We start from the raw sequence: 25658 nt of genomic DNA on the forward strand, positions 1-25658 counted from the left end.
TACCATATTTCAAGTTTTCGAACATCGAAAAGTAGACTTGGGATGCATAAAACTATCCAAGCAATTATCAGGCTTTGATTGGATACTGTCGAGAAGTTTCCCAGTTAGTTGGCTTTCAACAATTATTCAAAACGAAGTGCTCTCTTTCAATTACAGCAATTTATGGTTTTAATTTAAAAAAAAAGACACATTATATGTATGGAACCAGCTAATGTATAATGTATATATCGTATATGGTATATAGTTTCACATATCTGTGCTCGGGTAAAATCGCCAGGGAAAATCGTACGTTTCACAATTGCTTCGACCACGGTGTGGATTTCGGGTATGGGTTGGGGGTTTGGGACTTAGGGTTCGGGTTCGAGTTCGAGTTCGGGTTAAAGGTCAACGGGCTGCTTGGGACATTGGGGAAGTTTGAGAGTAAAATTCGTTTGATCCAAACATTCCTGCTGGCATCTAGTCTTCGGAGGCATCGCGCACGGCCTGCTCGGTGGAGGACTCGGCACCACTGGGCGTCTCCTCCTCCTCGGAATAGTCCTCGTCATGGGTGTGGGTCACCACGGTGGGCGTCGACGGACGAGTGTGCACAATGGAGCTCTGGAATAGGCAAGGTCTCGTTTTAGCATGGTAAGATGAGGATTATAGTTAAGCGAGAACTTACGGCGCGATGCAAGTCCTTGGGGTCCTTAACGTGCTCGGTGCCCGCCACAATGCGCACCGCCTCATCCGGCGATGCTGCCACCGATGCGGAACCCGTGACCGCGGGAACCGGGCCCAGCGGCGGAGGCGGCTGATGGGCCTGATCGTGGGCCACCGTCGACTCATGGGGCAGAAGCATGGCCGGAGCTCGGAACATGTACGAGAAGGGGTAGTAGATGAGGTTGAGCAGGGTGGCCGCGTAGACGTCGGCGTACCGCACCACCTGGCTGGAGAAGAAGGTCTGGCGCGAGCCGGAGCGGAAGAGTGAGCCCATCATGCCGTAGGACATGTCCATCTTATGCGTCACATCGCGGATGCAGGTGCGCAGCTGCGAAATGTCCGGCTTGACCTTGGCACTCGAGTCGAGATCCCTGTAGAGGTCGCCCAGCTTGATGTCCAGGTTCTGTAGCTCCGCGAACAGCTGGCACTCATCCGTCCACACGTGCAGCTCCCTCACCAACTCGGGCACAATCAGGAAGGTGCGCCAGCCGCGGATCTTCTTCGATTTGAGAATATCGCCAAAGATGTGATCGCCCACATAGAGCACGTCCTTGCCCTTGGCGTTGATGAACTTGGTGAACAGCTCGCAGGAGCCACCAGAATAAACCTGACCCGGCTGCAGGGGTCCAACGTGGGTGCCGATCTTCAGGCTTCCGGTCTTCGAGTCCACCTGCCGCAAAACGGTGCCCTCGTCGAAGAAGAGCGGCTTGCGCGCATCCACCACGATCACATCGAAGTAGGTCTTCCAGTCGCGGTGCGGCTCATCCGGCGTGGCGCCATGGGGGAAATCAAACAGGTAGGTCATGATCTCGTTGGTGTACATATAGTCGCTGTTGGTCAGCATGAAGAGCTTGGCGCCCGACTCCCGGATGCGCGAAAGCACTGTGGGCAAACGCTCGTCCTTCTTCACATAGTGTGCCATATTCTGGTGGATAGAGCAGTGGCATTGAGTACGATCTGCACTTGGGTAACCATGTGGCCATGTTAGCCCAACTCACCTGGGTGGTGCGACGCTTCAGATCGCCATCGGAATGCACCCAGTCGACGGCACGGCGCACATCCTGGAAAATCGACTTGTAGGTAAAAAGTAAATCGCCAGCTTTGATGCCGCGCTCAACGCTGTCGGGTGAAAAGAACGAAGAGGAGAAAGTAGTGAAAGGGGAATAGAGGAGCAGCAGAGGGGCAGAGGGGCAGAGGGGCAGCAGATCAGAAGTCGCAGATACAGACAGTACTACCACGCGTGCTAATGTCTTTCTAGGTAGGAACTAGGCATAGTCTTCAGCAAGGACACTAAGAAACAATCCAAACTTACCGCACAAAATCGCTGCTGTTGGTCAGAAAGTCGACGAGACAGGCAAGAAGATAGGTTTCCGGAAGGTTGAAGAGTGTATTCAGGACATAGACACGCGACTCGTCCAGTTTCAAGAACTTGTTGGGGTACAACTCGTACACCTGGTGACTAAAACAAGGGGATACTTGGGGTACTTAGTTTGAGGCAACTCCACTTACTGCTTGATGAACTCAAAGCCATGAACGCAGACCAGGATGTTGCCGTAGGCATCCACCTTCAGCAGATTCCCGTAGAGAGTATCGAACCACAGGCCGCGAACTGGAAAGGTGGGATCGTACTCGAACTGCAGGATCTCCTTGGGGTAGCCCATGAAGACCAGGCGCTCCTTGACCAGGTTGAAGCCCAGCTGCTCATACTGCGGCGACTTGTACTCTGTTCGGAATGGATAGTCATCATTATTCGGATATGTGCTAAACTGCTTATTATCGATGCCCACCTGCCAGGGTGTAGTCCATGTCGAAGCCATAGTACTTGATGTTCTCCAAATGCAGCGATCTGTTCACAAACACTCTGCAATGGAAAATAAGCAACCGAGTGTTAGTATTATTATGTTGCAGACCTTCGGGCGCTGAGGAAAATGCTACCACTACACTAGGCAACTGCAACCGCAACTACTACAGACTATTTGCAGTAAGTACCTACTAATTACTATTAATTATATTAATACTTATAAATATTATAGAACATTTAAGTAACGTGCAATTGAATATATCAATTATTTTGTGCCTCATTTGAGTTAATACATAATAATAATTGAGTCCATGATGTGACTAAAATGGATCCTGAACCCACATTACACGTTTGTCTGGCAGACTAATCGATTTGGCTGATCATTCGATCGGGTTATCAATAGTTATCAAGGGAATGGGGAAAGGCGTGAAAAACCAGCATCAGCTGGCCTTGGGCGGGAAAATTTGCGCATGGAAATGGCGTGAAAATCGTTTGACATTCAGTTTTCAACTTTGTCTGCCAACTTTGGCTCTTTGATGATGGCGTTGCTCCATGTTTCCCATTTTTTCCATCCGCCAGCCGAAGGCGTCGGTCTCAATTCGTTGCGGCTTCGACTGCGGTCAGCAATTAGTGTTGAAAAGTTGTTGTGGGCGGCTTGGGCTGCCACGCCCCTTTCGCCTTCAACGGACAGAATACGGATGTGTGTGTCTGCCACGCCTCTTTGCGGGAAAACTCATTAGCGGGACAAAATGTTTTGAGATACCCTCGTTTTTTGGGGCCTTCCATTTCCATTCAGTAGATGTTTCGATTTATCATGGCTGGAAAACTATGCACTTTCCATGCTCCCATCTTCGTTGCTCCTCGCCGAACTACATATTTTGAATACGTTTCAATATCTGCCGGATCAATAAGTCGATTAATCATGGCTGGGTGGGATTATGCCAGCCACCACCACCCCCTCTGTTTGGCAAAAAGAGCATTTCAGTTTCGGTTTTTGGCCTAATTCCGCAGTCTCTTCTTCTTTTTACATTCTTTTCTTTTTGAAGGGAGCGTGGGGACAGTTTTTTATATGTGCTGGGTGTCCATGCTGTGCGTTTATTTATTCTACTGTCCCTTTTTGGCAATTCTGGTCCACTTGAACATTTGCCAAATAAGCGAAAAAGTTGCATCCTCTGCGGGGCTCCTCGTCCTGCCCCGCCTCCTGACCAATTTCCCTTCTTTTTGGCCAACTTTGTTGGTTCATCTTGGTTGGTCGTGGCTGCTGGCATGACCCTTTTGTTGCTTTTGCCAACCCGAATCCGAGCAGAATGCATAAATCTGAGACAAAACACACGCCGCAAACATCCAACGAATTTCGCAGCAATAATTAATTTTCCCATTTCCCAATTCGCCAGCCAAGAATTTTGCTGACTCCCAATCGATGAGCGCCTAGAGATGATGGACCCCACTTAGTAACCAAATTGGAATTGTAATATGTAATAATGATTTTAAAATGCACGAATTCGAGGTCAAAAGCTTCAGATTTGCCGATTGTCGTTTGTCATGTTTCCGCAAAAAACAAAAACCAAAAAAAACCAGAGTGGTGACTAAACGGATTAATTAGAGGGTATTGCCGACGGATCGTCGAGTGTAAAAATAGGCTAATATGTGCATAAATGAATTTCGCCTGTATGGGTTAATTGTCACCGCCAGAGGATCTAAAAATACGCTACCAGTGCCTGGGAAACAGTGAAATAGTGAAATAGTTAGATTGAGTGCCAGATTATTGATTGCCAGAGATAGAGATATGTATTTGCATCACTCGATGGGTACACGCCGCGTATGAGCAATGTTTCTGGGCGAGCTCGCAAGTTCTGCCTTCCATTTGCATTGATAACAAACAGCGAAACTCTGTTTTGCAAATTCAGAGCCCAAGTGCGTCAACGAACTGATTGGGCAGCGCTTTGTTTACACCGCCAGGCGATGCGATCAACATTTTCCTGCGACGAAAGGTCATCGGTACACATTAGCATCCCTCACACACAGTGCACATTAACTACGAGGTGTTTTCTTTTTTGCTTTTAGCTGATTATATTTCGTTCATAATCGGTCCATTGACACTGGCTGAATCAGAGCGTCTATATGGTAAAAATTGTGAAAAGTTGTGCCCATGCTGGTAAACAGCGTAACATGAATGTTACTTCCTTCCTTCGGAGGAAAATAATGTTGTTAAGCATTTGTTTTATTGAAATAAACCCAATGAAACAACATGCTTACGACACAAGAGTCATCACATTAACTGCAGCTATCTGACTGACTTAGACAAAGCCATGAACGTTTTACGACAATAGTTCACTTCAGGATTTTCCGCTAACTTCGCTTCAGGGATTTGGGTAGTGTTAGTAGTGCGGAAGTTGGGCAGGTGCCGCTCATGCATAATATGTGAGAGGTTCAGTTGAAAAGTGGTCTAAACCCATCTAGTCCAAGTCCAAGTAATCCTTTTCCGACCGCAAGTTCGAAGAGTCCGCATTGAAAAGCCATAGAATGCCCACTAGTCTGCTTAATTTGTGAAGCAAAAACCTATCTGTACATAAGAACCACGGTTTTCCCGCATATTCACAAGTCTGCAGTAAGACTTACGCATGATGCGGCTGCTGCAGTAGCCAGCACAAGGCCGCCTTCGATGTGGCTGCAGTTGCTCCGTCTCCTGGCGGCGTCTTAGTGTCCGTGACAGCTGTCTGGGGCATGCCGCTGCCACTTGCAGTGCCACTGGCAGCCGGGGAATCCCCAGCTCGGGGGAAGCCAGTGCCATTTAAAGTTCCAGCACAGTTGCCGTTGCTCAAGTTGTTATTATTATGCATTGTTAACTTGTTTACGCTCCCGGACAGCGAAATGAAAGTGGGTAAAGTGCTAAGAGTGGCCGATGGTCGATGGTGGATGGTGGATGGTCGGTGGAAATTGCTTGGCTCAAGTGCGAATTTCCCTCTTATTCTGCTGTTGGCTGTCGAAAATGGGAATTTATGGCCGAATGCTTATCGCTGTAGTAGTTTCGCCGTTTATCGTTTCCCCCTCCCCGCAAAGGATTGGCCCTGCCCGTCAAGGATTGTCAAGTGGAGTTGTCCACGTCCTTGCTGCACCAACAGCAGCGGGTTGGTGCAGCGGAGGGTTTATTGTGCCATGTGCTGGTGCTGTTGATTAGATTCAGCTGATCGTGCTGCCACTTCGTCCCAGCGAGCACATAATGGCCATAACTCAACGAGCCACCCGCCCCCCCTCAATTGGCCCTGGCCAAATTGCATTCGCATGTAAAATCAAAATTCATACCATGCCAATGGTAGTTTATCAATTTGGTTGCCATTCCCCCATCCCGTGCTCCATTCCCGTGCTCCATCGACTGGCCATTAGTCCCCCGTTCCTGCCATACCATAAGCTATATGTATGTATTTAGCCCGCTTGTTTGGACACGTGCTGGTTGGTGGGCAACGTTGCGTATGCGTCATGCTACGTAATCCCCGTAGTAAAAGTATTGCAGTTCTATTTTAGAACATCATCAGCAAACGGCACCTAGCCCTCCGACGCATCATCACCATCACCATCGCCATTCTCCCCACTCTGAAGCTGGCCATCGCCACTCTGCTGGCCCAGCTGCTGACGCACTGCAGCTGCCACGTGCCACTGCCCCGTTTTGGAGGCGAAACAAAACCCGAGCCAGGAGCACAGTAACTGCAAAATGGGTTGTGGGGCACAACGCAGGCTGCATGCTACAGGCGACAGGCGACGGACCAGGACAATTGGCAGCCAATCATCGGCAGCTGGGGCAGCTGGGGCAGCTGGGGTTACAGGGTCAGGTCAGCGGCAGCATTCTGCTCTATTTCTATCTATTCTGGTCTATACGTCCAGTTAGCGCCCGGACAAACAGGCCATCAATAATGATAAACTTATCACTAAGCATGGGCATTGCGCAAAAGCGCTAATAGGGCACTCAGCGATATTCGATGATTCAAGTTGAAGTAGCGCTATTTCAGGTATTTAAAAAGTGCAAAGAAATAATTTAATTAGATCCAAGCCAGGAATGTAAGTGTTGAAATTGATAAAGACTCAAACTCCCACTTAAAGTTGTACGTGTTTTAAGGCAATCTTTTCCCAAATACATGTTGCTTTAATTGTATCTTTTTTTCAAATCCCTGAGCTATCAATCAGTGCCAAAAAGCCCTGACTGTTGATGCTAAGCTCTTTCCGTCGACGGGCTCTTTAAATTCAATTATAAGCGTATCGACATTTTTCGGTACAAGGCCGAAAGTAATCCCCTTCTCCTCCCCCAAATACCACACACACATAACACACACACGCATCGGAAAACTCAGTTCACACCACAAGGTCGTGTCAGTATCTTATAAGAGTCCTTTGGTGTTTTGGCTCCAATTAAAATCAAAATGCCAAACAAAAACAAGCGAGGTGTGGCTACAAAGCTCAGGAGATGCTGGGCATGAGCAGCTGGAGGAGCTGGGGGAGCTGGAGGAGCTGGATCCAGTATCCCATCATCAAAGCCGCTGACCAACGAGCAGCGGTCACCTACGTGGTCCAGGACGGCGCAATTGGGCGATAATTGACTTAATAAGCATAACCACAAAACCAAATAGCCAGTGCCCAACACGCACACACCCATTTGTGGACACAAGAGCTGCACATGTGTTGCTGCTACACTGGACACCCGGAATACCTATTGGATTCACTTGATCCACAAGCAGGGAGCTCCCAATAGGCACACATGTGGCAAGCCGCAGGACTGATTGCCACTACAAAGCTAATTTTGCAGTGAATGCAAAGTAATTTTGAATATTTACCTATGGAATACGATTAGCAGCTGTTAAAATGCACTCATATCATTTCTAGGCCAATTAATCCTTATATTCTATATAGGAACTACCTATCAGTTTGTGATGCACCAAGAACCCGGCATGATAATGTTATATAGAACACAGCAGTTCGCAGTTTTGCTGACCAGTGTAGCCTGTCCGGAGCACTGTGACAAAGCAATTCGCATTTCACTTCCGACACGAGTTTACGTCTAATTAAGACCTTAATTGCCAGCCACACACACACACAAACACACCAGCACACACACTTGCGAAAAAACAACTAAGACGCTGGGGAGTTGGTCGGTGGATAGGGAGAGACGCACTATAATCGAATCCTGGCCACCAAAAGCGGAGAAAATCGCCCGGACTGGGCTCGAGGCGAACACGAACTGAGCCCCCCCGAAAAAAGCGTTATCCAAACAAGCCGCCGTGCTCGAGTTCCACGCCGGACACCGGCATGGGCATGGGCACCATCCACTTGGAACCCGGACCGGACCCATCATAGTCATGCGTGGCACACCATTCTGATGGTGCGGCTCTTCTATTCAGCTGTTCTCTACTTTTGCGACTCGGCGGCAAACACTTTCAATTTCATTGTCAGGGGGCTTGATTGCGTGCGACCTTGGCAGACCGCTGAAGGGTTCCGATGAATGGTGGACCGGCGGGGATGGGTGTGTGGTTGCCTAATAGATGGCCCCCGTAATTGATTGAGGGCGGCTTACGGCTTAGTATGTGAATGCGACGGAGCTAATTAGGCAGCAAGGGCTGAGCAATGGGCCCGCATCCTCGCCAGCGATGCTGTGGCGTTCAATTTGATCTAAACGAACTTAATCAAATTGCATTGTGCCTGAGGTTAATCCAATTTCCGAGCCCCATGAAAGAGCAGCCGACAGATTGAGACTACCGATATTTATTTGGGTAACTAGTGCCCCCATCCAGTTCGCGAGTTCCGTGGCTCGGTGGTCCTACATTTTGAAGCAATCGTCGGTGTCCTCGAGATCGGACCAACCCGCGATGCCGTCCAACATATCACCCTCGATGTCGTCGTAAGCCACCGACATTGAATCCACGAAGTGAAAGGGATTGCGTCTGCGGCGGGACCTCTCCACGATGCAGTCCACCTTCTGGAAGCGCTGCAGCAGACCCAGGAGCTTGTTCCGTGTGTCCTGCAACTTGTTCCTCACGCAATCCGCTGCCTCAGTAATGGGATCCCGACTTGTGGGACGGAAGGCGGGCTTGTGCTTGTAGTAGCGCAGTATTAGCCCAGGTCCCTTCCGAGGCACACAGCCTTCACACAGCCAGGGCTGCCAGGATGGGCGATTCTTCAATAGGAATACAGTCATCACTTGCGTCTAGTCGATGTGTACAATTCGGTTATCTTACAAGTGTCAAAAACGAAAGGATAGTGTGACCAAGTGGATAACTAGTTCTGCTTCTACAATGGTTACCACAATGGGAAACCCGGTTTCATTGTGGAGTGAGCCATTAACACTATATTGCCATTGTTACGATAATGTAATATTGGCCATAATCTTCAAAATCCATATCGAAACATTTTTTTTTGTTTCACCAATCATTTGGCCAAAAAATAGTTGATAAAAATAGCAGGTTAAATGGGCTATACTACAAATGTGGCGAGTGCAATATTTTAAATGTATTTCAAAGAACTTTCGGTTGAATTGAGCGATTCCAGAGTGACCAGCGTACAAAGTGCAACAGTTGGGCATAACAATGTGACCATTACAAATTAAAGCTGAGCCTTTCGACCAGCAACCGCAACCCCGTTCAAAGCACGCGTTTGGAACATTGTTGAATGCCAAGTTGCAGTCAACTGTTGGAAAACTTTTTGTGCACCTGTAGATGAAGAAGGAGCAGGAGAGATTCCTTCTACTGCCCCCTGTCCTGCTCGCTCCTCCGCCGGAGGATCCTAGCACACGTTCTGCACGCGTTGCCAGCGCTTAGTCGAAGGAGCAAATTGTTATTTGCATTTTAATGACGCAGTGCCAAGGCGAATCAAGGCCATCGAGTGCACAGAACCACGCCCACTAATCATCTGCTGTCAGTTTGCATAAAAGCCAAACAAAACTCGCGACATAATCGAGAACGAAATGGCAAATTAAATTCTACATTGACCACATAATGGGTGTATTATACAATTGTATCTGCAATGCACGACCAAAAACACACAGATACAGATGCATATATGCATGAGATGCATATACATACATATGTATCTCAGCATTTGTACGCCGATATATTCATGGGCTTTTGCAAATATGGGAGGATTTTCCAATTTGCAAATGTGACATTTGCCGCAAATGTTGTTTATTTTCTGGCATTTCCCATTAATCAAATAATTTAGCCTGCGTCCAATCAAAACATAATCAGCTACGGTGGGCGTAGGGGCGAAGGGGCGTGGCTCGGAACGACCTTGACTTTGATTTCGATTTCGTGTGGGCGGGCGGCGGTAAACGGAAAAGAGTGTGCCATTTGAATATCTATATACATATGCTAAGTACAGAAAGCGTATGAGTTTATTTTATTTACCAGCAGCGCAATATCTATCGAAATTTAAGCATCTACAAATCTACATTCTTCCAGTTCTTTGTGCGCCTCGATTGAATTTATGTATTTGTTTATCTCTACTTAGAGCTGAATCACTCAGTTATCTTGATTCTTTGTGCTAATACAATACATATTTGTTCATGTATTATTGATATTCTATTCACATTGGCCAGCGCCAGAAATAAGCTGTGTAAATGTAAAAGGGCTTTAAAAAGACATGTTTTTAAATAACATTATATTTAAAATGACATTCTTAAATTCGCGAATTAAAAATACAAATTAAACAAAGGTAGATTGGCAATGAACATTTGCAATTCAAGCATGGCACACAATGTGTTTTTTACAGATTTCGGATTCAGCTTATTAAAATGTAGTAGAAACAATGGTTAAATATGATCCTCGAACAGGAAAATTTTTTATTAACACGCCCTTTTTGCTGCACTGGAAAATGTGCATGAATTAGCAATTGAAATGATAATAATAATAATAATAATGGGTTCGATATAAAAGTTGTGGCAATTAAATTGGAAAATTGGAAAAGCCAGTGGCATCTGTGTGTATGGCGAGCAGAAAAGGCCAGCTCGTTTTAAAATAAATTTAGCATGTGAATTTCAATGAAATGCAAATTGCATTAAAGTTTTTCCTGCTGCGGCTGCTGCAGTGGCTCCCCGTCCCCGTCCCCGCCCTCTTCCTCTCTCTCTGCCATTTCCATGGCCATGCCACGCCCCTTCCTCTGCCCATTCTCGTCCTGCGCCTGTCGTGAATGTTCGCGGCGTTTCCGTTTCCGGCTACGCAATAAAAGTTCCCAGCTACGTGACCCTCGCGGAGGCGAACGCAGAAGGGATGAAGGATCTGGGTGGTGGTGGAGCAGAGGGCAGGTCATGTCTGATTTAAGACAATCAAGGGAAGCTGGCTAAAGGTGAAGTTGGCCGAGAGACAGGTACAGGTACAAAGGGGCAGTGGGGCAGCGGCTAACATTGTTTGCATTCGAAATCGCCAAAGGGAGCATGGGTTAAGGGCCGTGGGGCAGGAGTGGCAGGTCACGTAGCTGCAGCGGAATTAAGCCCCAGCCACCGGCCAAGGGTTAAGCGCAATGATGGCGCCTTGAGAAACATATTGCCCAGCAAACAAGCAGTGCGCAACATAACGATGCCCCAACTTAGCCCCAAACGATGACGATTGAGGCATCACCATCTAGCCCAGGCCAAATGCTGTGATTGCAGGCGGAGATTAGACCGGCGGCGACTCATTAAGTCAACTGGCTAAGCGCTGACAGCCAGAAATTTACATTAATTGACACACAAGCGAGGAAATCAAATAAACTGAAATTAAATGATCGAACGGGGGGCGGCGAGCGAAAGGGGCGGTGGGAAAGTGGCAGCAATTAGGCAGTCTGCCAATTAAATGGGGGGGAAATGTAAAACTGTGCTGCTGCGCCATGGTCAAGGGCATGTTCATAACTGTAAACAGCTGTTGGTCTTGTCAAATAGCACCAACACCCCCTCCTCCCTCCCTCCATCACTGGCCACCTCTTGACCCCAGAGGACCTCTCGAAATTACAGCGATAAGAGCACCCACCGTATCTGAGTTGAAAGCTCGGAAAACCAAAAACTAGAGCCAAAGGTTTGCCACGTATTTTGCACCATATAGTCATGCTAATAAATACGCCAGGTGATATAATTTATATATCACTACTAATCCGGAGTGCGTGTGAGTCACAGTGAAATGAAGATAAGGCGGAATGTTTCCCTCAAGAGTACAGGGTACATAGTGAATAGCTACACTATTCACTGAATTTCGGGCCTTACACACTAAGTACATTGTAGCATAGTATTTCTGTACTTGAATGTACATATGTTAAGTAACCCTAGAAACTAATGCAGTATTCAAAGCACTGGTACGAAGAAGTAAATATAAATACGTAAATGTTCATTCCAGAAACATCCGAAATGAATGATTCATTCTAGAACATGCGTTTTGAATGAGGCTTTAAACAGCATAATTTTCTTATTATGCCTTCATAGTAACAAATATCTATAGAAGCATGAATGGTTGAACAAAGGAACCATTATTTGATAGTGAACAAAGGGCAGAATGTTCAAAGAATAAAAACAAGACAATGAGCTATCAGTTTAAATCTACGTCACAATTACTGATCATCGCTTACATAGTTTGCATATTAATTACAATAAGCCCGGGTAACCATCCCTCCAGAACCGTCTAAAATATCTCTACTATAAATGAGCTATTCAATCTGGGATTTAGGATCAAAGACCAGTTCGGAACCTCAAGCGTATCATAGCTGCAAATGATCTTTTGCATTGATCAGCTAGTATTTATCACTCCTTTTACATATGTAGATATCAAGAAACTTCAACGAACGAGAGAGTACGACGGTATAAATTGATAGCGATAGTATGAAACATGTTTACAATTACTTAAGTTGCAATAAAATATTTCGAACCTCTAAATACTATGCTAGATATGGAAATACTGTTTCCCCATTCCGTTGAAAACTGGAGCACAGGTTCAAGTGCTCTATAGAGGATTAGCGACTATTTTTTGGGACGCAATGGAATAGCATTTTCCGCGGATCTGCTCACCTGTGACCCAGTTCTCGCTTGTGACCATGGTAGCCGGCGGTTATATCCGTGCCCACGGCCAGTCCATTGAGCACCGACTGATCCATGTCGGTTTCGCCGATCGTCTGCGTGCGTTCCCGTTCTTTTTCCCGCTTGGCGGTGATCGCGGCGGCGACTGGACTGGGACTCGGACTGGAAGTGGATGTGGATTTCGATTTGGAACTGGAAGCCGCACTGGAGCTGGAGCTGGAGCTGCTGCTGGAATGTTTCTGCAGCGGCTGCTGCTGCTGCTGCTTCGGCTGTGGCATTTTGGCGCTGCCGCGGATTACAAGGCCACAAATGCTGCGCCGCGTCGCTGCTGCTGGTTAAGCTCTTTCGCCCAGTGGGCGTGGAGAGTCGGTCGGCGCGGGGGTGTTTGTGGTGGTGCTGGTAGAGCGATAAGTATCTTATCAGCTGTTATTTTGGCGGACAACGACGTCACCGAGATCTGGAGTTGGAATGGATCTGACTGATCGTGTACGTGGCGTCGATCGATTGTTTGGAAAATTCGGCGGGCGAAATACAAAAAAAAAGCAAACAACAAAACAAAAATTCTGGATATTCGGGATGTTTATCTACGATTCGTATTCGAATGCGAATTCGGTATTCGGATTTCCCACTCGGCTGGCAAAATAAAATTCCGAACGATTTCGGTCAACGTTCGAAATTCAACTGAAAGTGCAATATGGAAATGGAGGAAGGAAGCGGCGGCAGAGCCAAAAGAGGCCTCGAAGAGCGAGAGAGAGTGAGAGAGAGACGGGGGTCGAGCCCCAACTCTCTCCGTTTTCGATACTGAAGGCAGAGCGTCGGCGTCGAAAGCTCTGCTCTCTCTCTCTCTTTCCCACTCTCTCTCACTCTCTGTGTCTAGCTATCTACCGTACACCACACCGCCCGCCAAACAAACACACGCAAACACACACTCACACTCACTTTTGTTGTTGCTGCTTTAGACGGTGTCAACGTAGACTATTCAGTTGTTGTTTTGATGCCTTTTATGCAATAAATACAAAATGTTTTCTACATTGTTTTGCTACCCATCACTCAGCGACGGAATGATCGATCAGGCGATCACTCACACAGAAAAAAGGGAAAGAGCGATCTCTTCATTTCTATGACTTTCTCATGTTCAAACAGCGTATTTATGATTACACTGCACTTTTTCCTGCGATCATATGCAAATGCATTTGGATGTGCTTAGCTTTCTTTTCTCAGTTCAAAACTAATAGGTGCTATTACTCAAAGCTTTTAAGGCGTTACTTCAATTTTCGAGAATTTGATCAATATGTGATAAAGCATGAGTGTAAACGAGCGTAAATTAAAAATTGCCCAAGGGCTGAAGTTGAAAACTCCATAACTCAACTGATCTTAATCGGATTTTGAAGTGGTATACTTTTAAATGTTTTTGGCGCAAATCTCTAAATATTTGCATTCAAATTTAAAAATTTATTTTTTTAAGGTTTTTTTGTCCTTTTTTTGTTGTACAATGTGTTACAAATTCAAAAAAATAAGAAATGTCTGAAGGCTGAAGTTCTAAGCTCCATAAACACTTATCCTAATCAAATTTCGAAGTTTAAACGTGTCGTCCCGTTAATTTTAGTTAAATTTCATCAAAGTGGTTGCATATAATTTCAGTGTACAGGGTGTTGGCTCTTCGACACACTCACTTCCCACCGCCAGCTCTGCGGTTTATCTTCACGCGCTGCTTGCTCAGTCAAAAATAGCTTCTATGGCCAAACAAGCACGAATAAGCCAAACCACTACAATGACTACACCCACTTGTGCGCATGGAAATTTAAGTGTGTCAGTCTTGGATTGGAAATGCTTGGAAAGCGGCAAAGAAATGAAATTATGCACATAAAACTCAGCCACACACGCACACAGCTGAGGTGGAGAAAATAGCTCTGCAACTATTTCCTTATCTTCTCTACGAAAACAAGTGGCTTACACAGCGAGAAAACGTCTAAGTAATGGATAATGAAAGTACATTTTCAAATGTACATACATATATGTCATAATGAATTGACTCAACTGCAGGCATTGCAGGTTTGTGTCTAGTTTCAAATATTTAAAACACAAATTGGATATGGAAAACAATAGCTAGTCCGACTAGACTTATATTTTTTGGATGTACAATTGTGGCCGCATCTGTGCCAAAATAATTTTCTGCCACACTCTTACTATCTATGGCAAGAAGCCCACGCACCCAGCAGGCAACTAGTTCAAATGAGTTAAAAAGACAGAGAGAAGAGCCTGAAGTATAGTAAAATTCTATTTCTAGAATGTAAATGTAAAAAGTAAGTGATGTTCCACCTGGCGTTAATATGAAGTATTATTATTAATAACATACTCATTGAAATATTACTTTTCATGTACTGCGCATGTTTTTTCCTCAGTGTACCTGCTAATGCGTGGGGGTTCGCGACTTGGCTTAGTGGAATTTTTTGTGCGTTATTTTTTTCGCTGAGATTCCGCTCGGCGACACAGCAACAGATACAGATGGATTCGATCGCATGCTCTCGTTTTAGCAGCGGCATTGACAAGCCATAAATCCATTCGATTGCCTTTAAGTACATACGTACATATGTATATGCAAATCCCTGTGGCACCTCTAAATGGCAGCAGCATAAACAGCAAGACATGGCGATACAAAAGCCCATCAGATATGTGCGCATTAATTGTGGGACCAATTATAATGTGGATGGGCGAGGCGCGGTTTTCATGAATATTTCATCAGACATTTGCATATTCATTGCCATAAACCATACACAATACACCATACACCACGCACAATAAGCCACAACACATAACACATATTTCATCTTACATTTAAGGCGACTTTGGAGGCGGATTGTTATCAACAAGCCCATTTGCTGGCGCTCTGCAGCTATACTACATAAATACCCCTTTCTCCCACTGCCCACTCGCTTGCCATCTTTACGAGGCGTCTTGGCCCAATACAGAGTTAAATATTCTTGAAAATTATTGCTTGCACTTTGCATCGTGTCAATGTCAATACGAACACATGCATATGTACACACACGCACACAGAGATAAACGCACACTGCAGTTGCAGCTGACACTCGAGTGGCTCCGAGTGCCCACTCACTTGCATCTACTTGCATTCGCGCCTAACAAGCAATTCAGACGGCCCCGCCCCCTGCGCCCACCACCTCTTTTCCAGCCCAACCCCTTCCACCACCCCCCGCCCGCCCGCGATAAGCCACCAAAAGCGGGCGATAATGGGCGGCGTCACAAAATATTGTAATCAGCAAAAACAAAAATGGCAACAGAGACGTCTGGCGTGAGTACAATAACAGCCCGAAGACCCGTATACCCTGGCATTTTATAATCGAATTCTTACTTAAAAGTTTCTCACACAAGTGAGTACCTCATAAATTCATAGTGATTATAAGCCTTAACAAAGGACATGACGCCTATCATATCATAGAATTATCTAACAATATGGTAGGTTTTTCAAAACTGATTATTAGATATCTGCTAAAAAATCCATTAAACTAATTTGCATGCCAACTTGATTGCTCATACGCCAGGTTGCTACTCTACCGCTGTGTGGGCAGCCCCATATACCCCAAGTTCCTAATTGGACTAATGAGGCGGCACTATCAACGTCAGGTTGTCAAGCGAATGTCCCCGATTCGTGTGGATTAACTAGCTGGTCGCTGTTTTTGCGCTTGTTGTTGTTTTGGCTGCGAGATAAGACGATAAGGCAGTGGAAAACCGTTCGCACTTGGCATTGACCGTGGCTGATGTGAGAAATCTCTCTTTGGTAAAAACATCGCTTACACTGAGCAAAATGGATGTACGAAAAATATGATATGGATTCATTTTCACCAGTGGCAGCTAGCCAGCTCGCCATAGTGGATAGTTTTAGTGGGAAAATAAATTATAGTCGGAAACAGTAACATTGGTATTCCAATACATTTGTATACCCTACAAAATTTGTTTCGTTTTAACTTTTCACAAGTGGTATTTTTATCTGTGTAGTAATCTTTGCTTTGGATTTGCTCTCAACTGCTTTGTTCGTGCGCTTTCTATGCCGCTTTAGTTCCTTTGGACTAGGCCTTCCACGTTTTTTTCATTAAAAGTGACCTACTTTCGGTAACTTGGCAACTCTTATTTGGGCAACTCACCTATGGGCCGCATGGCGGTAATACTTTTTGGGCAGGGCCGATGTCGAACAGGGTCCTGGGGTATTGGGTGCAGAATCACTCATCTCGCACTGGAAGTAGTCGAAATGCGGAAAATTAATGAGAGTAGCCTTATCGGGTTCCCACATAAAACACACACACGCAAACACACACATATACACGCTGCGAATTTTAAAGTAGGAAATTTGAAATAGAGAAATGGGTATGAGGCTGAAATTGAGAACACAGGCAGTGCAGGCAAAGCAATCAAAGTGCTAAGGACGAAAACAATAATATATGGATGCAAAGGGAAGAGTGCTGAATACTAGTGCGGGGTGGCAACTCTGGCCAACCTTCTTTGACTGACGCAATCGGCACAAGTTTAATGAGTTTTGCTGCAACTGATTGATATGCTGCTGTCTAGCTACATCTTCACCTCCTGCTTTTTCTACACAGAGATTAAAAAAGTGCAAATCATTAAATGTTCAATTATATAGATATTTATACTTGAAGTATACATAAATACTCGTAGGTACGTTTTTCCAATGCTAAATGTCAAATCCTGTATTTAAATCATGGTAGTTTTACTACAATCTTGTTGTTTGAATTAACTTGATAACTTCGATACAAAGAACATTTGGATATTTTGCAATTTTTACAATTGGGAGCTATAAGCTTGAATTTATCGTGAGAAATGGAAGACTTAGATCATGAATCTAGTTCTGCCCTGTACTTAGAACCCCCAATTGATAATTTTCTAGCGCAAGAGTGTGCTCTCTCCCGCCGCTTCCGCTCAGTGTACTTACTTGGTAGGGTGGCAGGTCGCAAAAGTCCCTCTCGAAGGACTTGAGCGGATCCTGCAGCTGTGCATCTTCGTTGGGCGTGGCCTGCATTCTGCCTAAACTGGCATAGGAGCAACTTAGCCTACGGTTGCTTTTGTTCCTCCTGCTCCGCTGGAAATTTGGGGCACCAATGTGGATGGGGCGTATCCTTGAATGGGTAGTATGGCCGCCCTGGCTGTTGAGGATTTCGCCCGATTTCAGTGGAAGTTGGCGACTCGCGTTAACGATTGCCACTTGGGCGGTGTGATTTGGATATCTAAAGGTGTCTGTTGTTTCGGATCTGCTTGTTAATTGGCGGTGGTACTGCAAAGTGTTTGTTAAACGGCGTAAGTTTCTCATTGCCAACTTAACCAACATGTGTGTACGTGTGTCGGTGTGGGTGTGCGTGTGTGTATGTGTGTGTGGGAACAAACTAAAAATGCATGTGTGTGTTTGTGTGTTTGTAAGCGTGAGAAAGCAATCAAGCGATTTGGAACTTAAACCTATGGTTATCTATGTAAATACATACCTGGTACTTAGAAAGTTACTCAGTAAAGTAGGACTAATAAGCTGGATTGCATGAATTGCGATCCGATCGATATGAAATTGTGTTTATGGGTATATTTCGACAAGGGATATGTGATTTTAAAATAAACATGACTCTTCAGTGCTGCCAGCTATATATGTGCAAAATAAATTCTATATTGTGCCAAAAGCTGCATTGTTTAAAGTATTTTGCAACTTTAAGAGGTATTTTTAAAGTGAAAAAGAGATTTATCTCAAAATTGAAATAAGATAATACAAAAAAAACACGCTAATTAAACGGGCATTTTAAATCTATCTCAGTTAACAAAGAAGTCTTTGGCACTCATTTGCTGCAAATGTGTCAAGTATTTCAATATTTCTCAACCAACACAGAGTATTTGGTTTACTAACTGAATAGTTAATTTATATAATAACAGCGTTCAGCTGAGTTTTAAATGCGTACACCCGGTCATTAAGTTTCTGAAGCCGGCAATTTGTGGGTGGGCCCAAAAGTAGGCTACGCATTTTTCTCGCTCGGGTCGTCCACTTCCAATGGCAACCGCTGATTAGCGAATTTATCGTGTTTTTTTGCTGCGTAATTGCAGAAAACAAGTTTGTTGCCGCCGCAAGGTGCCGGCAAACAAAATCACATGACACCCCCGCCGCCGAATGGCACATATCGATCTATCAAAGGCCGGCAGAAGGGCAAATGGCAAAGGGCAATAGTAACGCCGGCGGTAGCTCTAAAAATATGCCCATGTCCATTGGACAACATGACTCACCTCTTGGGCCAGAAAATGAAATTTTGTGAACAACAAAAAAAAACAACAAAATGGAGCACTTTTTAGTGTGCAAAAATTTTCGTTGCGAGCTTTCGAAGAGCAGCACGCACCTGATCATCGCTCGCGGTTATTAATATTTTCGCCACTAATCACCAGAGACAAGTCCACAATTAGTGGCACAATTAGTGCTTAGTGACATCTTGAGTCACTATCAGTGATAGTAACGTGCCAGTGCAGTGTTCTTAAAACTATCAAATTTAATTAAATTGTGCTCCGCTGTTCAGCGGCCACGTGCCGGCAAGCTTAACACAACATCCGTTGGAAAGCCTAACAAACATTTGTGAGGAGCTTACCATTTGGTTCCAGCAGCAGATAAGTTCTGGCTTATGTATCAGATAGAAGCTTTTAGTTTCTATTCTGCCCCAAGATCAATTGATATTATTGCATACTTTTAGGCGTGCGATGAAATCCGGACAATTTGACAAGCCGCAGTCAACGACTACTAGTGCTACTAATAAGAACAAGGCAATTCTAGGAGAGGAACTTAGAAATGCCGTCAACGCGCCCTCAGATAATGATACTCTACGAGTATCCGATTTTGCCGCCACAGCAGCTTCATTGGCATCTGCTTTTTCGAGCGTCAATGGGTCCACATCAGGAACCGCCTCGCGCTACCAAAGCCCTGCTTCAGGTGAAGCCTCGCAGCGCTTTCAAACAATAAAGCGCAAGTCATGCGCCTCCCCAAAGACTGATGGGAAAAAAGCTAACCTCGGCAAGAACGGTGATAACGTTCCCATACCTCAATCGAACTATAATGGCAGCTCAAACCGTTTCGAATTGCTAGCGCTTCACCCAGATGACATGGAAGTTGAGAACGCCAACGACGTGCTATGTGAGAGGCCTAGTACAAGTCATCAAGCTGCCTTTGCTGCGGCGAAGCGGGCCGCTAACTCTCCTGGCACCTCAGGTTCTCCCAACAAGACGCAGCCCAAACCACCGCCCATAGTGATGGAAGGTATTGAAAACGTCTCTCTGCTCATGCAAGAACTCAGGAAAATAATTGACATAAATAAAGTTGAAGCTAGGGCTTCACTTGGCGGTATGATGAGACTCTATGCAAATGACGCTACCACTTTTCGTAGTATTGTCAGTTGGCTTGAGCACGAAAAATATGAATTCCATTGCTACCAACTGAAGGAAGATAGGCCGTTTAAAGTCTGCATAAAAGGCTTACACCACAGCACGCTTCATAGCCAGATTAAGGAGGATCTGGAAAAATTCGGACACAAGGTGCTTGACGTCCATCTGCCCCAGAGGCGCAGTGAGCCAGGCACCCCTGTAGCCAAGCCGGTAAATATGTTCTTCGTGAATATTGCCGCCGCGGCCAATAATAAGGAGATCCTGCTAGTCAAGGCACTTTGCCATATGCGGGTTATCGTTGAGCCCCTCCGAAAGCGCAATGCTGTTGTGCAATGCCATCGATGCCAACAGTTTGGCCATACGGCTAAATACTGTCGTAAAGCGCATATTTGCGTCAAATGTGCTGGCGAGCACGCTGCCAGCAACTGTACTAGGCCGCGCAGTGAACCGTGCACGTGCTACAATTGCGGACAACAGCACCCTGCAAGCTATTCAGGGTGCCCCAAATACCAGGCGTTCCTGCAACGATCTCGGCCCAAGCGTGGAGTTGGAGCTCGGCCTACTGTGAATACCCAAACCGAGACAAATGATCAAACTAGGAGCAGACCAAGAGTAGCCACTCGTCAAGGTGTCTCCTATGCAGATGCAGCTAGGGGAGGCGTACAGGTCTCTCAACATGAACAGCAGAACAACCCAAACATAAACCAACGAACCAACAGCCGCAACCGCTCGACATCGAGATCTCGAGTTGCAGCTCAACGAGACAACAACCGCAACCGTTCAGCATCGAGATCCCGAAATACGGCATATCACTCATCTCTTGAAAATAACATTGAAAACATGATGCGAACCCTCAATGGAAATATCGATTCACTCCGCTCGTTACAGGATAAACAGACGGAGATGATGATGATGATGCTCAAACAGCAGCAACAGCAGACACAGCAGCAGGGGCAAATTCTTAATTTGCTTGCTGCCCTCCAAGCGCAACGATCAACAATATGATGCCGCTGCGCATTCTAATGTGGAACGCCGATGGCGTTTCCACGAAGCTGCCAGAGCTTGAGTGCTTTGCGCGACAAAATAAGATCGATGTCATACTAATTAGTGAGACTCACTGCCGAGGAAACTTTGTGCCAAAAATATATGGCTTTGATGCATATCCAGCTAATGATCCAAGTGTTGGCAATGCTAGAGGAGGAGCTGCGATCTTTATAAAATCTAGCTTGGTGCATTTTCCTCTGAGCCCTGTTACCAGCGAAAAAGTACAAATAGCGTCTGCAGGAATAAACACAGCGCTTGGTGTGATCAACTTTGGTGCGATTTACTGTCCTCCTCGTTTCACATGGACAACAAATGAATTCGCTGACATACTACCGCTAAATCATCGAAAATTTATAATTGCAGGAGACTGGAATGCATCTCACTGGCTCTGGGGCTCAGGAAGATGCAATCAAAGAGGTCGCGCTCTCGCGGATCTTATTCTTAGTACGGAAGTCAACACGCTGGCTACAGGCAGTCCTACTCGGTATCCGTACGGTAGGAGAGGAACTCCAAGCTGCATTGATTTTGCAGTAACGAAAGGCATTCTCGATATTCATGCTTCCATAACATCGGCTCCTGATCTCAGCTCTGATCACCTGCCTCTCATCATAACGCTGGATGTCACAGCATTGACATATCCTGCAGCAGATCGATTGATAACCAGGCACACCAACTTAGAAATGTTCTGCGGTCTTCTAGAGCAATCTCTGTATCTTGATATAGAAATCAACTCAGAAGAAGATATTGAGGACGCAATCAACCTATTTGCTGTAAAGGTGAAATCGGCAGCCATAACAGCTACACGATCGTTGACACAGAGACCCGTAGCAGCAGGTATACCCCTCACACGGGAAATTCTTATTTTAATTGCTGAAAAGAGACGACTTCGGACAAGATGGATGAGGTCCCGCCACCCTCTAGACAAATTAGAGTGGAACAGAGCTCAACATATCCTCCGTAAGAAACTGGTGGACCATAAAGCTGCATGGTTCGACGAGAGGCTTACCAACACTGGTACTGGAAGCGAAGCGAGGCATTCTCTATGGAAAGCGACGCGTAGCATAAAAAGGAGGTGCCCCAGGAAGGCACCACTAGCTAATGAGAACGGAACATGGTGTCGTTCTGACAAGGAACAAGCGGAAGTGTTTGCTAGGCACTTAGCTGAACGGTTCAAGCCCTTTAACCTTGCCAGCCAACAGGAAAAACAAGAAACGCAGGAAGTCCTTGAGCAAGCGCTGCAAATGGATGCACCGATTCTCCCGTTCGACCAATGTGAGATATCAGCGATCATAAACCGCCAATCCTCTAAAAGAGCACCAGGCCACGACATCATCTGCAACGCTACTCTGAAGGCGCTGCCTACTCACGCGATCTCTTACATAACGTTGATCTTCAACGCTATGTTGAGGTTGCATTACTTCCCTGCCCAGTGGAAATTTGGCTTAGTGAGTATGATCCACAAGCCCGGAAAGCCAGAGAGTGACCCAGCATCCTACCGGCCAATCAGTCTCCTCCCATCAATCTCGAAGATCTTTGAGAGACTTATCTCTGCCCGAATTGCTGGGATAATGTCATCCAGAAGAGCCATCCCTGATCACCAATTTGGATTTCGTGCAGGTCACAGCTCAATAGAACAACTGCACCGCATCGTTGACCAAATATTGCAAGCCTACGATGAGAAAGAATACTGCAATGCGCTCTTTTTGGACATTAAGGAAGCATTCGACCGAGTCTGGCATATTGGCCTATTGGCCAAAATAAAAATGACACTACCAGCACCGTATTACTTGCTAATGCGGTCCTACTTGGCGAATAGGCAGTTCGCAGTACGTTTCCACTCCGCAACCTCAGGGATACATGAGGTCAGTGCAGGAGTGCCTCAAGGAAGTGTACTGGGTCCATTATTGTACTGTCTGTATACCAACGATATGCCGCAGCCAAATGCTAGTATGGACGCCAACCCTGACAGGATGACTCTAGCCACTTTCGCCGATGACGTCTGTGTTACTTACAGATCATCCTGCGAATATGAAGCAGCAGACGGCCTACAAGAGTACGCTGACAGGTACGAGCAATGGGCAAGAAGATGGAATATTGGCATAAATGGTCAAAAGTCAGCTAACGTGTGCTTCTCACTAAGGAGGAAAACACCACCTGCTGTTCAACTAGGTGAGGAGATGGTACAGCAGTGTAGTACGGCCAAATATCTTGGCATAACATTAGACCGCCGGCTCACATTTGCTCCCCACATAGCAGCCATCAAAACAAGGGTGAGAGCAGCTGTGACAAAGCACTGGTGGCTCCTAAGAAGCAACAGTAAACTCTCCACCCGAAATAAGCTCACCCTATACAAGCAGGTCATTGCTCCCATCTGGCAATATGGTTGCCAAATCTGGGGGATAGCAAGAGATAGCCAAATCAAAAATATTCAGGTGGCCCAGAACAAAATAGCGAGACTAATTACAGGCTGTGAGTGGTACATTCGAAATAGCGTGCTACATAGGGACCTAAAACTAGTTACGGTACTACAACAAATCAACTTCCACTCCAGTCGGTACAACTCAAGACTGATGAACCACAGGAATCGTCTCGCTAATGATCTCACCATTACTCGACCGAGGCAGAGGATCAAAAGACGTCAACCAAGAGACTTAGTGCTAAGATAACAATAGCTTAATAGCTAAATATTAATTATAAAACAACATGAGAGTATTAGACCAAAATAGAAAAAGCTATATTAAATATTCCCTATAGCCGGAGCGCCAATTGGCAGAAACAATAGAAAATAAGGTAATAAAAGGGTTCATAGCTATCCTGTATATCTTAATAAACTACAATAAAAAAAAAAAAAAAAAAAAACTTTTTAGTGGGAGTTACCTTTCGACCTAGAAGTTTCGACGTTTTGATTTGTGCACTTCGAGGTCTTGCAGCTCGTTATGCTTTTCCAATATTTTCCAGCTATTTTCGCACTCACGCACGCGGCCGCGATTTCATAACACACTGCGCGACTGTTTTTAAAAGTTTTCCAAAATTTCCATCAAACCAATAATAAATGGGCGGCCGAGAAGGAGAAGACGGAGGCGAAGAGCACGCAGGAGAAGAAGAAGAAGAATACGTGTGCGACAGCAAGCTTTTCCTTCCTATTTTAATTGTCTTGTCTTGTCTTTATCTCTTCGGTTGGACTGGCCGTGTACTTCTTGTCACCTTTTTTCTATTTTCGTGGACTTGCGACCGCTTTTGCGTCTGCTTTTCCGTTGTTTTCCTGCCAGATGATGCGCTGTTTAGCATATCAACAATTTTGCTTTCCCTTCGATTTTCGTTTACATTTTGGCCTGCACTTCTGACAGTTCGAGCGCAGGCGCCCTCTCTCGACTCTCCCGAAGATAAAAGCCGACAGGCGGCGGAATGAAAAGCTTGTGTTGTTTGTAAACAATGGGACGCATTCTTTGCAGCTGGCAATGCTGCACTCTTTAATTTGGCGCGCAGTTCGGGTAATTCGAAATATTTACTCGTAATTGTCTCCCTATATAAAGAGATAAGTGTGACACACACTTGGGGCCTACAGCCTGATTAACTTGCGAACTTTACTCAGTATTACGGTATGATTTTGCCAAAATAGTAACGTATTTTTATTTTTCGAGTGTGCTGCCTAGTCTGAAAATAAGAAATTAAGCAAACTCTACTTTTTTCTTAGCTTGATTATAGAATTTATGTGTTTCTTATTTTAACATTATCACCTTCAATTGAAGAATTTACTTATCATTCAACATGCTTGCTCACTTCTTCATCCAGTTTGCATGCCATCTGTGTAATTGAATCACCAGCATCTGCAAACTACATAAATGATATTATATGTACGTGAACCATTTAAATTTCATTTAAGAGTCTCTTTGATCGAATTTGTCACATGCTAATAAGCTTATATGGTATTGCTTTTTAATGGACCGCTTAAGAGCTATTACGGGCAGACTTTTCTGCATATGGCATTTATTTAATTACCCTTTTCAAATAAATTGTTATATGTTAATGGACGATTCCTCGCCGGCGACTTAGTTGCCTGGGATTGAACTTCTGGAGCCTGCTCCTTACGCAATCTTAGCTGCAATAAACTTTTCTGATCGTCTAAAATTTCGCACAGATTTATCCGTTTTTCTATATGTTTTTCTTTTCTCGCCTGGTTCTCGCCTGGTTCTCACCTTTCCGCTCAAGTTGCGCCAATAAATTTGTGCGCTTCCAATGCCTTTAGTGCTTTACGGATTACTACACCTGCTGGAGCCACCACCACCACCACCACTGCCACCGACCTCCTCCATCCACCTCCATTGCCATTTCCTCGTATTTGAAGCCGTGCACTTCCGCTGCTCCGGCTGCTTCAGTTGGTCAAGTGGGAAGTGGCATTCCCGACTTGGCCAATGGCCACTGACCATCGTCATCATTACTCTCATCGGCGGGTTACGCAACGCTCTTTATCAGCGAGTGCACAGTAAGAAAATATATACATTTACCGAGGCCTTTAACTGAGCACAGTAATAATATTCCATATTCGATTGATTTATTGAATTTAAGCTGGTTCTCTCAGTACGTATTTTAAATTCAACAAAAATAATACGCCTAGCATTAGAAAATATCTTGTAGTTATTCAAATGCATAACATAAATCGTCTACATAATTCAA

General features: G+C 45.3%; 2 protein-coding genes across 4 annotated transcripts; both read right to left on the reverse strand.

The window, feature by feature from the left end:
* LOC6550129 (cytosolic purine 5'-nucleotidase) lies at positions 1-24368 on the reverse strand. Of its 3 annotated transcripts, none has more exons than XM_015155289.2 (8): positions 23862-24368; positions 16676-16764; positions 2487-2560; positions 2209-2422; positions 2012-2158; positions 1698-1818; positions 662-1624; positions 1-597 (listed from the first exon to the last, which is right to left on the reverse strand). In XM_015155289.2, exons 2-8 carry the CDS (start codon positions 16756-16758, stop codon positions 457-459), a joined length of 1743 nt encoding a protein of 580 aa, XP_015010775.1. In that variant the 5' UTR covers positions 16759-16764; positions 23862-24368; the 3' UTR covers positions 1-456. The 3 variants fall into 3 exon arrangements, with proteins under 3 accessions (XP_015010775.1, XP_001977658.1, XP_015010774.2); XM_001977622.3 differs by lacking the exon at positions 23862-24368 and adding an exon at positions 17479-17888; XM_015155288.2 differs by lacking the exons at positions 16676-16764; positions 23862-24368 and adding an exon at positions 12507-13229.
* LOC26525969 lies at positions 8233-8736 on the reverse strand. Its single transcript, XM_015155942.2, has one exon. It carries the CDS (start codon positions 8679-8681, stop codon positions 8304-8306), a length of 378 nt encoding a protein of 125 aa, XP_015011428.2. The 5' UTR covers positions 8682-8736; the 3' UTR covers positions 8233-8303.
* Positions 24369-25658: the final 1290 nt, after the last annotated feature.

This window comes from Drosophila erecta, unplaced genomic scaffold, assembly GCF_003286155.1.
Source record: "Drosophila erecta strain 14021-0224.00,06,07 unplaced genomic scaffold, DereRS2 tig00000126-arrow-pilon, whole genome shotgun sequence".
In the NCBI taxonomy this organism is placed as follows: domain Eukaryota; kingdom Metazoa; phylum Arthropoda; class Insecta; order Diptera; family Drosophilidae; genus Drosophila; species Drosophila erecta.